The sequence below is a fragment of the Echeneis naucrates genome, chromosome 8 (assembly GCF_900963305.1).
Source record: "Echeneis naucrates chromosome 8, fEcheNa1.1, whole genome shotgun sequence".
Taxonomy (NCBI): Eukaryota; Metazoa; Chordata; class Actinopteri; order Carangiformes; family Echeneidae; genus Echeneis; species Echeneis naucrates.
Window position 1 is genome coordinate 11,075,414 of NC_042518.1, and position 17,317 is coordinate 11,092,730.

Sequence of the window (17,317 nt, forward strand, 5' to 3'; positions counted from 1 at the left end):
TGTGTGTGTGTGTGTGTGTGTGTGTGTGTGTGTGTGTGTGGCGGTCTTTCACGAATTCAGGCCAGTTTGCATGCACTTGAAATGGACTGTACTGCTGTAGGACAAAGATGGCCTATCATGATGCATTATTTTCTCAGCCAAATACACTACATGTTTATTGTGTATTTATATCTCTTGCATTGAGACAGTGTGTTTGTTCTTGTGAGGTAACAATCTTTTATGCATGGATGGGCTTGAAGCTGGAGCTCTTCGGTGGTTCTTGCGCTGGCTGTGTGGAATAACAGGTTTGGACAGAAGGCTGCTGCTCCTCACAGGCTCCAGCTCTGAAGGGCAATAGATAATTTCACAGATCATCACACCCAAGTGTAAACACACACATACACAAGCTATAACTGCCAATAAAACTACAAGAATGTTCTTCAGAAGCAAGAATCAAATATATTTCATGTGTGTCTGATATGTAGGACGTTTTAGCTGTAAACAAAAAAAACCCCCAAAACACCACAGACAAATAACAGCAGTTTAACAGGCCTATTATAATATGTGCAACATTATTAAAATATAAAATAATGATCTAGAAAACTCTGGAGGTGAAGGACTAGCTGTAGGATTAAATTATTCAGTAAATTATGTATCTACCATGCTTACCCCTGTTACCAAGGCCATCTTGGAGTTCCTGTTTTGTCAAACCTTCAGTTTTTGGTGGTGCACTCTTCATGTTTTCATACTTGCCTTTGTTAAGACGCTGATAAGGCCTGTTGGGGTGCTCTCCGTGGTCCTGAAATGATGGGCCGATACTTCCATGTTCTTCTGACAGTCCTGATATGAACACATCAGGAGCGGGAATGAATTGCCATGATTGCCCTAGAGATTATAAACAGATTGCAGTTTAAAGCCATTCCACGCCATTCATTGCAGTGATTATCTCTCTGTCTGTCTTACTCTTGAGTTATGATTGGGAATTAAATTTTGTGTTCTTGCGTGTCCTTGTGGTGGGGTCAGCCTCACTCTCGCTGCCGGAAACCTTGCTTAAGTGGTCAAAAGGAAAAACGATCCCTTACTAACATACCCGATAGATGTTTAAGGTCGTGCTACTATCGATTGGCGTTGGCACGTGCACAGTTTCTGTCCTAATTCAATCTCTACGAGAGGTGAATTAATTCACCCGGTCACCCTTAAATCTGTATATGTATGATCATTTCCCATTCACGGAAGTGGCTATTTCTGGAATCAATCAATTAGGTCACATAATAGATTAAGAGAATGTTTTCCTGTGAAATCATCACTGCTTCTTCTCTGTCACTCAACACAACGTGGCATCAGCAGCTTGTTCGATCACGGAGAGTGAGTCATGACATTCATTGACTGAGACTACTCTCTGCCACATTTCCAAGTATTGTGTAGCAATAATTAAAGATGGAATTATACTCGGCGTTCAGACGTACACTGCAGCATTTCTGTTTGGTATCACTGGGAGTAAAAGTATTTTTTTTCTATATATGAAATAACAGGTTTGACACCTCGCAGGGTGTGGTAAGGCATACTGAGGCAGTCCATGGTCAAAGCGTGCTGCCTCTGTTTTCTGTGTCATTGAGAATCGTAGCTGTGCATGTGCATTAGCGCAAAGCATGTGGTCGCACCTTGAACAGGCACCCGTGTTTTGGTGGAGCGATGAGAAAAGCCTGGAGCAGAGCAGAGGAAGAGAGCGGGGGAAGAAGATCCTCGAGTCGTTTTCGGGGAGGGGGGGGGGGAGAGGAGAGCTCTCTTCGTCCATTAATTTCCAAATGTCTGTTGCTAAGAATAGCCTCCCCCTCCACCTTTCCTAACAAACACACGCAGACTCGCGCGGGCACACTTTGACGCGCATTTTACTCCACTCACGGGCCCGTGCGCGCGCGTCATTGTCAGCTTGGGTTGCAGTTGTATCTTTGCATGAGCTGTGAGCTGCATGATGCCAACACCCCACTGCCCCACACCCACACGCGCACACGCGCACGCTCGCTCGCTCTCGCGTGCATACCTGGCCACAATGAGCATTATTGAGTCTTAAATGAAATTCACACTGTTGGAAAGGATGAGCAGTCACAGCTGCGGCTGTTTCCCCATCCTCTACGCCAGCGGGCTATTTTCGAAATGGAATTTGAGCTGAAGCGCTGGAGAGGTCCAGTCCGACTGTGCAGGGCTGCAGCCTGAAGCACCTTAAAATAAACAGCCATAGACGGTTCCAACATCCGTCACATACGTCTGGAAGTTGGACGAGCTGCGTGCGTCATGTGCTGCGGCTGCAGAGCCGACCAAGCTGTCGCTTTAGTTCACACAAACCGAAAGACAACGATTTAACGCGGCGCAGTTTGTGTCCTTTACAGACTCTGGCCTGAATCCCAAAGAAATAGCTGCCCCCCCTCCACACCCCCCCGCCTCTTCCTTTCATTTTTGTCTCCATCTATCCATCGATCCGTCCGTCCGTCAGTCTGTACTTCTCCTCCTCCCCTTGGGGACGCTGGACTGAGCGAGGAGGCCGTGAGGAGCGCATTACCCTACTCCAATGAGAGAGCGAGAAAAGGACGCGCTGCCAGGACATTCGGTCTTATCAGTGTGGACAAAGGTAGACTCTTCGGGGCGGGGATGGTGAGGGACTTTCTCGGCACCGCTAGATCGCGACCAGGCGAACCAAGATCATGAGAGGCTGTAAAACGGCGGAGAAGCGGCCGTCATACCCTTGTCTTTGACGACAACGTCCGTGTGTCCCTTGCTCAGCTTCTGGATGGCCGCGCAGGTGACGGACAGAAGACGATGGTTGCAATGAGAGAGGGTGCTACTGAATCCGTTTGAGAAAATCATCTCATCCACAGAGCGCGACAACAATGACACCGACGTTTCAGAGGAAAACGGTATCTCTTTCTCGTTTCTAGTCGAGATTGTGTATTCTGATATAAGACTTATTAATGACAAATGCTCCAATTTTCCTGGTCTCAGGGCTTGTCAGAGCGCACTGTTGAAAACAACTGAGGTGGTGGGAGCCAAATTATTGCCACGTACTGTACCAAACATTGCGGATGTTTAAAAAAATAAATAAATAATCGTAGCTTTTCCCGTTCGATGCCTATTAAGTCTTCGGAAACGCGACTGTTTCCAAAAGCCAACTTGAACGTCACTGACGACGGAAGGTAGAGGCTGTTAATTATATTCAGATTCAATCTTCGACAATTTGATTTATTGAGGCCCGTGTGCCATTAGAAGCATTTTAAATTGCCACTAGAGCCGACATGACAGAAAAGAAATAAATGGACCTGAGAGGTGGCGGAGGCTGTGGTGCGCTCTGATACAGACATGAACCATGGAGAACATGAAACATTCATGTTAACTCGCTACAGTCTCCCCAAGATTTCATGTTGGGGGCGAATCCGGCTTTACACGGACATAAGAGCGGACTGAGACTAGGACACCCCACGGTGCTACCCAACAGTGCAACCAGCCAGCCAACCGACCGCACGTATAATTTCCTCACACCCAAAATTGGCCGTTGGCAGAGGCGCACAGAGAAGGAGACGGTACATGGGCGTCCTCGTCTGCTAAAAGCCAGAGCTGCAGAACTGCTCGCCGGGTGCAGGTGTTCAGCGTGAGCTCACAAGACAACCCGTTGTGTATATGAGACGTTCCGATCCAGATGGGATGTAATGTTGTGTGGTTGCACAGCTGAGCATTGGTCTCCTTCTCCGCTGCTTCGTGAAGATTGGCTTTCGGTGTCCACAGAATGGCGCGGTTCGGAGACGAAGTACCGGCCAGGTATGGCGGAGGGCTCGGCGGAGGGGGCCCGGGCGGCCGAGGTGGGAGCAGGCAAGGAGGACCCCATGGACACGGTCACGGCCATGGGCACGGCCACGGGCACGGCCACGGCCCGCCCGGGGCCCAGAGAATGTACAAGCAGACTATGGCGCAGAGAGCCCGGACTATGGCTCTCTATAATCCCATCCCGGTGCGCCAGAACTGTTTCACTGTCAACCGCTCGCTGTTCATTTTCAGTGAGGATAACTTCGTGAGAAAATACGCCAAAAAGATCACCGAATGGCCATATCCTTTCCCCGGCATTGTACAGTGAGTAAAAAGGTGCCATAATAGTCCATGCCCAGGACCAGGTAGGCCTAATGTGCAGACGAATGGCCCACAGTCGGTCCCATTTAGTGAATTTCAGGGCCCGATGCATTTTACGTCAAGCGACTACGGTGGCAGATGCATCAGAGCAGGCCCGTGAGAGGAAGACTACCTGAGGTGACAGGAAGGGCTGGACGGGTAATTTATAGCTAATTAGGAGGTGGTGGTGGGGGGGGGGCATGAACCAGGGGGCCCTTTTTTATGGGGCTGTTGATCACCATCAGTCACATTTGTTAGTCACTTCATGTCACAGTCGCGTGGGACTAGTCTGATTTAGTGTGTGTGTGTGTGTGTGTGGGGGGGGGGGCGTCTAGGGGGCGCTGCTGGTTGCTGATGTCAGCATGTGCAGTATAAACCCAGCGCCTGGCGCGGGTGTAGATAAACATGAGGGGGAGGGGAGGAAAGGTGGGAGAGACCGAAAGAGGGGGCGCGCGCGCGTGCGTGTGTGCGCGAGAGAGAAAAAGAAAAAGCAAGCAAGTATGTAAATGTGAGCATGGCAGTGACACGGTATTCACTTCCCATTTTTGAGCCTCTTACTCTTGATCATCCAATGTGCAGGTGTGACTGAATCAATGTGACATCATTTCCAACTCTGTGTGCGCGAGCATGTACATTGTAACCACAAATTTCAGCCTTCCTCTGCATTTTCATGTCTTAGAAACCAGCACATATTGCACCACTCTGGAGAAAACTAGTAAATGATTTCAGTATTTGGATTTCTAGAATTTGTGTCTGTTTGGCAGAAAGCATGCAAATGTGGAAGAAAGTTTCTGTGCTGGTGTTAATGACAGGTGAGGAAATTGGAGTAATGATTGTATTGATCCATTCTGATGTTCAAGGCATGACATAACTACACACTAATTGGGCTGCTCTAGTAAAATGCAGGAGATACTTGCGGTGTCTCTGAATCATATCTAGCCACCATCCAAATAACAGATTTGTGTAAAAGTGACACTGTGAAAGAAATCTGATCCATATTCATAGCTATAATTTCTAAAATACTCCATGACAATTTCATCTGAACTTCCAGAAACGGAACTGGTATCTTTTTAGTGATCCCATTTAGAATTTTATTGGACACGAACGGTAGATGACAGGCCATCAAGGTATAGTGAACTTCAAATTTTTGTTTAAAGAATAATTATGCATACACACAAGTAGTACAATCTGTGTGCCAAATTGTGAAATGCATGAAGTGAAACGTGTTGATTTGAATAGCTTTTGGTGTGTAATGGTATGTATTAGGTAATTTTAACATTTCAGAACTGTTAACTCCGATATTATCATCTAAAGCTACTGCCATATGAAACAAACGAGGTTGTCACTTTTTATATAACATCTCGACTGTGCTGGCATTAGTCAGTCTGGTTGATTGCCAAGAAGCTGGTGATTGGCCTCTGGTCTGGAAAGTAGTTGTTGAAATGGGTTTCATAATATATATATGTGTGTGTGTGTGTGTGTGTGTGAATGATTAAGTCATATATCTGCCCATTCTAAAGAGTAGGCCCTCCTAAATACCTGTTGGCCTAAAACTTTAGTTGAGAGCTCCCCAGTTTGCAGGAAGGGTCTGTATTCGCAATGCTTACATTTATCACAAGGTCATCTCGGGTAACTTTACATGACCCCACTGAAACACTGTAGACTGGGTCTGCTGTCTTAACAGTTGGATGTGCTTTCACAGTGATGGTTCAAATCAAGCAAGACAAAAAGAAAGAGTTGGGAAGTGCTGGCATTGCATGGTTGCAAACGGTATTTCTGGGACTTTAGGAACCAAACAGCAGCATTTGTGAAAAATGAATTAGAATTTCTAGCCATTTAACTGTCTAAATCTTCCTTTGAAATCTCTACTTTTAATAGATTTTCTTCTCTGACCTTTTGATAGCTTGCATCTTGGCCAAGTATATCCTGTTGCGTAGTAGAACGGAGAAAGGGGTTCAGAAAAAATTAGTGGTATGATTCTATTCAACCTGCAGTCAGCAGAAGTGTTACCATCTGCATGGTGATTTGGTGGATTCAACTGTCTGATGTCTTGCTGAATGGGAATCCAAATAGGTTTTTGATTCACTAGACGCAAGAGTGTCAGTGGCGTCACTATTCAGCAGAATTATGACCTGCAGCTTTATTTAGTTGCAAAGTGACTCCAGACCCATGGGACTACCATATAAATAACAGTTCTCTCATCCACATTTAGATACAGTAGAGAGATATTTGATTGTTTAATTAGTGTTACAGAGCTCAGGCCCACTGAATTCACTCATTCACTCTTCTGAGAGGTAGACAAATTGGGCCATGCCAAATACAATTAATACCAGAATTGACCTTTTTTTTTATAATTTAGTTTCATACAGATGGACTTAAGACATATAGTGCCTATTGCTCAGATACAACCCAATCTCAGAGTTTGATATTTGTGAAGAATTGTTTCACACATGATTATATTCTACACACCATCTACTATTATTGACATTTTTAATTAATAATTATGCAATATGTCACAAAGTACTGTCTTGTTCTTCTTTGAACCATTTTGAGCCCTTGCGACTTTTGGCAGTCAGTCACTTATGGTGTTTCCAAATGAGTCTGTGAAAGTTGAGGGATTAGACTTGAGGGTGCAGATTGGTATTGGGCCTTTTTTTTTTTTTTTTTTTTTTTGGAATGTACTGAGTGAAATTACCTGCAATCATAAGTTGCCGATACAATAGCAGTTGGTCTAAAAACTGAGGAAGGGGCTTCAGTGATTCCTATCTTATCTACTTTGGTGTAGGATACACTGGACCTTCCTTTCCAAGAGAAAATGAGACAACATCCCACAATTCTGTGTAGCAGCAACATTAAATGGGCAGACCCATGTAAATAAAGAAACAACCATAAACTGTATTTCTGAGTAAAGCATTAGATTTCATAGTTGACTACCCCACCATTGCTTTCTTGGTAGTGCGTGACTCCCATGAAATCCAAAAATGAAGGTGGGATGTGGAGCTAGTTTAAAAACTTGCTCTAAGTCTAACCTAAGGCTAAGTAATTTGAGGGCTAATTAGCTGGTTAATGACTAAGATAAGAAGCCAGGTATGGCTTCTCATATTTATTTATTATTATTTTATTAGCTCATTTACTATCTTATTTCAGTGATTCAGTCCTCTTTGGTTTCATTTGGTAGTTTTGAAAAGGAATGTGCTGTCAATACAAACATTCTTCTCATTATTATTTTTATTAGCTTAAGAACAGTTGGATTCTCTCTTTACCATTGTGGTCGTCTTATTTAACTCACCTTCACATCTTTACTTGACCTCTTGGTGTTGTCCATTGTGGTTGAGAAATAAAGACTATTAAACTGCCACAGCCAGTGTGTGCAACCTGATCCTCCCCTTGTGCTGTTGCCCAGCTACCTACCCCTCCTCAAAGAGGCTAACTAGGTAGGATTGCCAAGTTTTTGAAAAGAGGCGGATGTTGTTAGAAATGTCTGCTTCTATCCAGCACTGTCTAAAACAGGTAATCTGTGCAACAGTCTCATAAACTATGTCTGCGTTCCCACAAATGTCACTATCAGTTTAACAGCATCATGTGAGCTCTGACAGCCAAGTCATCGGCAGGAGCAGCCAGCCAGAAGTGAGTAATGCTCATGTTGGCATCCAGTTTCATGGGAGTCTAACTTGTTCCAGTCAAAGGCAGAAACTGAGGCTACATGATGTGCCCATGTAGATACCACTGTCTAAACTGTCAAACTTTAGATGGACAGCACTCGTGCCCTAATTGAGATAAGAGTAGAACAACAGCCATAAGCCATAAAATGTCATTATCCTTTGACACCACCTGGGATTGATTACCACTGCTTATGTTTAAATTGTTTCTAGTGTGTCAGGATGGGCCACTATATGGAATATTTGGTCTCAGTATTTAATAATAAAAAAATATTAACAACATTTGGTCGCTATGCCATCCTGGATTATTTATAAATGAATGAATTGGTCCCCCACACTTCTTTGCCATAGGAATCTATTGGAGACAGGAAAACAAAGGACTTTCAATAAATAAATTGCAAAACACCATTTACTTTTTTTTGTGGCCTTGCCTTTTAGTTAGTATTGTCCCTTTCTGTCATTTTGTATTTATTTATTTATTTTTACTTTTTTTTTTTAACCAAGAAATCATAAGAATTGCCTCATACGCAGACACAAGATATTGTGGATATAAGCCAGAGGGGCCCAAGATGCTGGGGGCCTCTGGGCCTGTGCCAGAAATAGCAGAGCTTATTAAATGTGAACTGAATCAATATTAAATCACAGCTGAATGCATGATATTGAATCAGCTTTGAATTGCAGTGTGCCATATTGTTACAAACGTATCTGTAACATTGTTGTCAGGTTATGGGCAATGTTAAATTGATATATATCAAATCATCTGAGAGGGAGAAATACAGCACATACCCTGCAATGGTATTATGACCATCTATGAGAACTATTCCACAGGCTGTGCTCTATAGCTAGCAACATGCATAGTGATTTGGCTGTTACTGTCCTGATAATCTTTTTAGAAATAAAATATCATGTTGCATGCTGGAGGGAAGCTGAAACTAAATGTATCATCTAATAGGAGCTGCGAAAGGAAATCCTCATTGGCTGTCCTCCTGACCTTTGACCCTAAATGCCCATTTGACCTTGTCAAATCCATATCTGGTGTCATGCACTGGAATTACTGCAGCTCTGTAGATATGCTTTTTTTTTTTTTTTTTCATGTGTTCAGTTGTTTCTTTCCTCATAAATGTATATGAAGTGTCAGCAAAGTTCATAATGTGCACTTCTGCAGGACACTCACTTAAAACACCAGTGAGCATGTAATCAAATAGACACACACAGACATATGTATGCACACTGTATGGTGCTGCCTATGTCGTCACTGCACACTTAAGTGTGTTGCTGTTGTAAAAGGAGATGAAGTCAATACATGTTCTAGCTCTCTATAGCACAAATCAGCACCATATGAAATACAATACTGGTGATGTGTTCCATAAATTAACCTTGCTTCCATAATCATCTGCTGTGAAAGATACACAGTGAGTGAAGTTAGAATATTTGTTGGCGTATACTATTAAAATGTTAATCCAGCAATTCTATGAGTGAGCCTTTGTCATGACTTTTGTGTGTGCTTGCTTCTGAATAACAGTCCCCTAATCTCCTCTTCCATAAGAGAACCAGTGGCTCTTCAGCTTTGGTCAATTTAGACTCTTGCCCAGCTCTTTCATTAAGGAGTCAACTCCCCTTTTCAGTGTCTTGAAATATACATATTTATTGTATTACTCGTAGATGTGATCCGAGATTTGTATTTATTTATTTTGATTTTGAGATTTTGAGTATTTTAGCCAAAGTAAAATGTGATTGATTGGCTGGTTTTTGAAAATTTGGTTGTCAACTGGAGCACCCTAACATTGTTGGTGTGTCTGAACCCATGTCAGAGGGTTTTTTTTTTTTTTTTTGTATATTTAGTATACCTGATCAGGCCATAATAGTTGGGACTCTCATGTCCTTTGGAACCATATAAGTTGCGTCTGGAGACAGACATGGTGGGGATTTGACAGAGGGAGAGGGGCCTGGGTGTTTTGGGGTGGATGTGGCAAGTCTGTGATCTACATTTACTGCAGAATCTAAATTATTTATTGGCCTTTCTCCAGCTTGCAACTGTCCGCTGATAACTACACAGACTTAACATCAGTTCATGTGTATTTATAGATTTGTGTGTCTGAACCTACATGTGCTTATAATTTTCCTACCAGTCTGTGGCACTCTGTCATTGCTAATGGCCTGTCATTAACAGTGCAGCCTACATAGACCTACTCCGACAGTTTGAAGTCTACTTGTATAGGCTATCTCTGCCCTGTCTGGCTTTGTCCCTGAGTCTCTCTTTTTAGATCAGGTCACACCCCCAGACACCTCCTCTTATGTTCTCTAGTTGATGCATTAGTGCCATTGTTAAAAAGTTTAATGGGACATGATTATGTTTGTGTGAGTCTGTGTATTCACATTTTGTTGTTAGTTGTGTGTGTGAGTTAGTGTTGAAAATGATTTTGTAATTTCTTGTCAAGATGTTGAAGAGGTTGCCAACTTGTTTCCTTTCACAGCCATGTGCATGTGTGTTTCCATCTTTGTTGCATACAGCGAGCTTTTCCAGCGTGGTTACGGGTGAGAGAAAGACAGAACGAAACAGAGAGAGAGGGAGCAGGAGAGGTAAAAGGCTGTTTCTGCTCGGCTTCTAATGTGCAGCTGAAGTAGAGAGACAGACCATAGAGATTGACTATGGAGAGAGAAATAGAGAAAGGAGGGGGGATAGTCAGTAAGACAGAAGCATTATAGAGAGGGGTAGACTAATGAGAAACAATGGAGAGAGAGAGAGAGGGAGAGAATCAAACTGTCTGTCCGCATATAAATCATTTAACACAAAGTGGTGGAGAGACAAACGCTCAGGGTTGGCCAGCTACACTGCAGCTGGAACACACACCTAAACTTGTTTTTGTAACTGAGACAGACATTGCATTGACTCACATTTATTCCTTAGTAACTGTCCCAGAACAAGGACACCCCCGCATCTCAATCATATCCCCATATTCTGAATCAAAGTCTTAACCATGCTCAACCATAAATTATTTAACTCATGGCGACTTGTTTTTTTTTTTTTTTTTTTTTAAACACAGGCAACTTTTCATAAAGCAACTGTCTGAGCATATTTCCACAACCACACATTCACATTGTAAGTGCTCATGCTTCCTCAAAAACACAAATACACACTCTGTCCTTTTTACTTTCCTCTCCCTGCACTCTCTGTTTCTCACTGTCCCTTTGACTAATAGGAAGAGAAGTTTTGTCATCTTCTCTTACATTTCTCTACCTGTACTTTTCTTCCATCACTCAAATCTAATCCATCATTCTTCTTCCCTGGCTCCCTCTCTTCCTCCTGCCACTGAGATTCCTTTTGCTCTCCTCTGCTTCATCTTGTCCTCCCTCTAATTGGCTGCTTCTGGCCTTCTTGAAGTTAATTCAAATTATTTGTTTTGAAGATAGTTTGCAGAACATCCTGTAAGCTGCAAGTCTTAGTTTGTGCATAACTGTTAGCAAGAAGAACAACGTGTGTGTGCGTGTCTTTCTCCATATGTGTTATGATTCCTATTCTCGCTGTGTGTGTGTGTGTGCGTGTGCGTGTGCGTGCGCGCGCGCCTGTGCACCCTCTGGGCTCAATCTGCCTACCTCATACCTTTTGACTGTCTGCTAATAAACGTGTGAATTGATCCATATCCAGAGTCCCTACGGGCAGACTTGACACTGAGGTTTGCATGAGCACGTACACACAGACACACACACACAAGCACAACTACACACCCATGGAGGAAGTGAATTGTAAAGGAAACCTAATGTATTTAGATTGCTTTCATCATACTTTCAATACTTTGGAAAATACTTAAATGTTTTATGATACATAATATTCTGTTTTCCATATTAAGTGACTTGAGTAATCAGAAAAGGAAGTGTGGCAGCTGGCATCTGATGCGACATGCAAAACGTATTCAGATTAGTTTTAGATGTGTAAAGTGCCGCCTACATGGCTTCAGTGCAGAATGGTAAGCTACTGTTTCATGGTAAGTGTAAAAAAACTTTTGGTGGTGAGAGATGATGCATGCAAAGGTTAATGCAGGTCAGACAGTATTGTAGCAGTACGATTTTTATCACCACCTAATGGCGGATTGCTATCAAATGTTGCACAGAGCAACGTCAGTAATAAATGCAACAGACAAACTCGACAAGTTATTGGAGACATGGGAAAAAGAGAAGAGATGGAGTTTAACAGGGCTACCACTCAAATAGGCTAACAGCCTAAACTAAATCAGTTGCAAGTTTCCTGATGACCTTTATCATCTAGAGGAAGCTTTTGAATGATGAGATATAGATGTACAATGCCACACCCACTTATGTATTCCAAACCAAATTACATGCTTTGACTGAACTGTGACTGTGGAACATGCAAATGGAACCATGACCAGACAGAAATTTTCTGAATTTCAACTGATGTTGAAATTAATTTGATTACTTTTGTCAGCATTGCATTTGAATATTTTACAAAATTTAAATGTTAAATAACCAGCCTATGACTTTTTTTTTTTCCATTTAAGATTTGTTTAAACCAAAAAAAAAAAAAAAAAAAAAGTGCCTAATATGGGTCATGTTTAAACTAGAAGACCACTGGGGAGATGACTGACTGGGTAAAAGAATTTTGACTCTTGGTGTCATTTTAATTGTGAAGACATAAATGTGTTACAGCAATGCGTGCTGGTGGACATGGTATTATTATTGCATGACCTCCGCACCACATTACACCTCCCCTGCTTCCACTTGCGGGGCCCCCAGGAGCAACCAGGAAAAATACGCCTCTGCGTTTAAATATCAGCATACTCACTCCACAGCCTTACTTTCCGATATTGATCATCAGCAGAGCATCGCTTTACTTGTACTTCATCTTTGTGCGTGTGTGTTTTACGGAAATGTATCTGTCTGTCCTCCCACAGAGTTCTGTCTTAGAGATGGAGGAACACTGAGGTAATTTGAGGCTGCGAGGAATTCACGGTTTTCCTCTGTCCCTCTCTTCCCTCCGGTCCACGAGTTGAATTGATATTTTTATTCTAACTTTTTCAAATTTCCTCAGAATGTCAGTGTGTGACACAGTGTGAAGAATTTCACAGATTAATTCAATAACAATATGAATTTCCCTCTCAATTGGTCACAATGTTGTTTTAGCGCAGTATTTATTTATTATACAAAATATCACAACCACTTCAACGATAACATTTCCTTTCTGGTATTAGTTTAAAGCTGTAAATTAGAATTAGCTTCTAAAGATTTTGAAGATGGATCACTGATACATTAGACTACAAAAATATCAAGGGTAGGCATGCCAAGTAATGCTATGGATGCATTTTGGTATCTTGTCATTTGAAGTATCTAAAATAAACTTAAATCGTATGTATATCCCTCTGCCTTCTTATGTTCTTGCGACGAACACCTTGCCTATTGTGAATGAAATGTGTAGTGAAATGCATTTGGGTGCTTGCCTTGTGAAGGACAGCCACTGAAAGCATGTGAAAATGCTTTAAGTGACTACAAAGCTACACTGTTGTAAGATTGTAAATTGAGCCTTTAAAATCTGACAAATGTATTGCGTTAGCTGTTTTTGAGATACTGCAGATGGTCACCTTTGTAACATATATGGCAATTGAGCAATGGAAGGAAAATCAATATGGAAACATGCCGCTGCTTTGAAACTAGGACATAAATCATCATAGAAATATTGGTAATTTTCTGGGCTCACCACCTGAGTCGAACCTTGTGTGTGCAGATCTTTCACACCATGTCACATTACTTCAGTATGGTCTTCATGCAGATTGTCATTTTGGAGAGGTCATTGTTGGTTACCTTGCTACGGTTACGTTGTTGGTAAAAAGAAATGCAAAAGATATCCACAGAGATCAGGAGGCGATTTAGTGACATAAACTTTGTTATAATGTTCAGAATCAGTTTACATCTTAAATTTGGAAACTAACATCTATAACTCATTAAAAATCCACGAGAAATAAACATCCTCTGTGTAATTTTGGCTGATACCCTTTAACCTTTTGCCGGACGTGGTCAAGTGTGTGTCTGGGCATCCATGTTCACCATATGCTCAGTGACTAGACAAGCATGTTTCTTTTCTTCTGTCTCTCTCTCCTTTCCCCCAGCATTTCCTTCATATCCCCTTTCCTTAGCTGTGCATCCTGGCTCTATTGAATAATTCAGTTTCAGTTGCAGTCTAGTTTTCACGTGTATGTGTCTTTGAGAGTTTTTTTTTTTTTGTTTGTTTTTTTTTTTTTGTGTGTGTTTGTGAGGGAGGGGTGCAATGACGTTGGGCAGAGCTATTTTTGGGATTGGGATACGTGGAGAGAGTGAAAAATAGAGAGCGAAAAGGAGAGTCTATGATGGATGGATTTTTTTATTTCCCCACCCTTGCCTGTGTTCTTTGGTCACGTGCTGCAGCTGTTACTAGACAAACCCTGCTGAAAACCTGCACTCTACCTTCAGGGTGTGTTAGCTCACAATCGTACACACAACATTGCATACGCACACATAGGTGTACAAAAAGACTTTGGTGGGAAAAGCAGGCCAATGGACGCAGTTAAATCAGGAAGTGCTGGCAGGTACACAAACACATTCGTGCCAACATGCCTGCAACGCCTTCCCGATGTCACACGCTGCATTGATACATTTACACATGGTAAATACGCACACTCAGACAAACATACCACCGTCAGCATCTTGGGCAAAATGACAACTCGTCTGTATGTGGGTGAAGAGGGAGAGGCAGTTGCACGGCTGAGATAAGAGACACAACTCATACCATATGGGATAACTAGTGAAGAGTAGAGGCCCGAGTGATGCTGAATCAGACTGAGAGAGGCCAAGCAGGGCTAAACCAACCTACAGGCACTCTTACTTTTTGGCAGTGCAACTAAACATGATTCCAGTTGAATGGAGAGGGAGAAAAAAAAAAAAAGATTTCTATTCAAGCATATGCGATTGTAAAGGTTTAATGTCAGGTTGGATTTAGTTTCAATTGTAGTCCTGCTTTTGATCACACATGCATATTTGAATTATGTAATTTAGATATTTGGATAGATATATGAAAAAGATTTTTAAAAATTCATTCATGTTTTACAAATTGAAATGTCATGTGTAAATGCAGGGCAGTATTTGGTATATGATATGGTTTAACTATGGTTTTTAAGCAATTCAACATGTATAACCTAGACTCGGCACTTCAACCAAGTTTCTTATCTTTTATGGCTGCTGATTATCAAAATAATTAGATGGGTTTCAACCACAGTGCTTAATCCTATTCATTTTACCAAATCAGTGCTTCTGAGGGAAAAGTGACAGGAAAATGAAGCAATCATTTGAGCTGTTCTGCCACTGCTCTGCTGCATAATGTAACAGGACAGCGGGAGAGAGGGGAGGAGAGGGGAAAGGAGCGGAGGAAATGAGGAAACTGACAAGGGGACAAAAAAGGAGGTTGCAAAATCTTTAGTTCAGCCTCTTTTTTCTTTCATCTGCTCATCTTTAAAACACACACACACACACACACACACAAAACATTTCCAAAACCTTTTCTGCATCACAATATTCTGAATGACATAAACAACACGGGAAAGTAAATCAAAACGGTATAAACGGTACTGTTAGGCCAAACGATCGTTTTGTTGGTCCAATCACTGGGATGTCAGCGTAATAAAATATAAATGATTATAATAAAATGTGTTGTTGGCTGACGATCTTGGTTTTCTTTTCTTTTTTTTTTTTTCTTTTTCTCCAGCAATCATTCTAGTTGTTGATTACAAATAAACCAAGTATTCAGAAGGCATCAGCGTGAAAAAGGCCTGTCCTATCATGCTTGGTTTTATTAATAGAAAGGCTGGCATCTTCTCAAAGGGTGGCAGCTGCTCTGGACTCCATTGGCAGAAGAAACGTGGTGTGTAAGTGCCTTCATGTTTGTGTAAGCATGTGTATGTTTTCATGCATGTCTGTACTTGCCAGCATCCTGTGTGTTATGCGATTTGTGTACGGGCTGATATGTGTGATTACATGGTGATGCCAAATTGTGTTAATTGTGTCAATATATGGAGGAATGTGAGTGTCAGTGACACACATACCTACTGCATGTGACAGTATGTATAATCTCCCACCCCTCCCCTCTTTCCCTTTCATACGGTGTGTGTGTGTTCTAGCCTACTTTCATCAGAGCCGTCACATCCGTTTGCTCCGTTCAGCCCTCATTCAGCATTCTTGTACTCTTCATCTCTGCCCTTCTCTCTTCCTCAGTATTACTTTCCTCTCTCTGCAATGCCCCCCCCCACCTCTCTTTTATTCCTCACCACTCATCCTTTTCAATCATGTCTGTGCCCACAGGACAGTTTCCTTCCATCTTTATTCCTCTTTCTCTTTCCTGCGCTCTCTTTCATTTAGTCCTTCATATATTCCTTTGCTATACAGCCTTTTTTTTTTTTTTTTCAGCATCTCGACTCGTACTCTCTTGCTGTCAGTGTCCTCATGTGCTTGCTGACGCGGCATCTCTCTTTCCTTCTCTCCTTCTCTCTCTCATTCGATAATGAATGGAGATGACATGATAGATATGGGGATGAGTGATGGATGTGCTCTAGAGGGAAAGTTGGGAAGAAGGAGAAATGCAAGAAAATGGGAGAGATGGAGGAATTTGGAGAGAACAACATTGAAAAGGATGGGAAAGAGATGTAGGAGTAAAGAGAGAGGGTGAGTTAGCTGGGAAGCTCAACAGAGCAGGAGAGAAAAATATCAGTGAGAAACAGGCAAGAGTTTGAAGAGTAAATGTAGGATGGAGACAGAATATGAAGACCGTATGGAGGGTGATGGACAAGGCTGAGGAAAGGCCACCAAAAGTGTGATCCAGTGGTGTACTTTAACGGCCTCACTTTTTTTTTTCTTCTCTTGGCGAGACTTCTCTGTCTATGACCTACTACCGTCCCCAATACAGTGTACACACACAAACAAAAACACAGACACACACACAGACAAATAATGAAAAGCAAGCATATGCAAAATGGGGAGAAGAGAGAAAAACACAAGGGAATCAAGAGTGAGGGAGAGGACAGAAACTTGGTGGAGAGCAACACATTTTCATCTCTCGCTCCTCCCGAATCCTTCCTTCCCTGTCGTGCTTCTATATATAGATATTGAGGAAGGAAGAAGAGGAGATTCATTATTGAAAGGTTTATGGCAAAGTGTGAGTCATTTGTTCATATGCTGAAATTTGCGCGTGCGTGCGAGCGAGCAGGAATCATCATTATTTGTACTGTGGATATTTCACACACCTAAAGACATGCACGCACAAGCGTGCACACATCTAGTGAGAACAGCGAGCAAATCATGCTGGAACAAAATGCGCCAAATGATGATCATAAAACACAGCTGACAAACCTGAAGGTCATTCCTCATGAGGCACCTTGCTGAGACCCAGCAGACTCACCTTTGTCTCTGTGTTTCTATGTCTCCCATTCTAACTGTCCCTCTCGACCGCTTGTGCCAGTCTCTGGTTTATAACTGTGTACATGGACATAGACATG

General features: G+C 42.2%; 1 protein-coding gene across 1 annotated transcript in view; it reads left to right on the plus strand.

Annotated features, from left to right (window-relative positions):
• Positions 1 to 17,317, plus strand: part of cacna1aa (calcium channel, voltage-dependent, P/Q type, alpha 1A subunit, a) — a 75,847-nt gene that overhangs the window by 2,689 nt on the left and 55,841 nt on the right. The window contains exon 2 of the mRNA XM_029507526.1: positions 3,754 to 4,071. Coding sequence (XP_029363386.1) covers positions 3,755 to 4,071 — 317 coding nt within the window. The 5' untranslated portion in view covers position 3,754. The remainder of the gene's footprint in view (positions 1 to 3,753; positions 4,072 to 17,317) is intronic.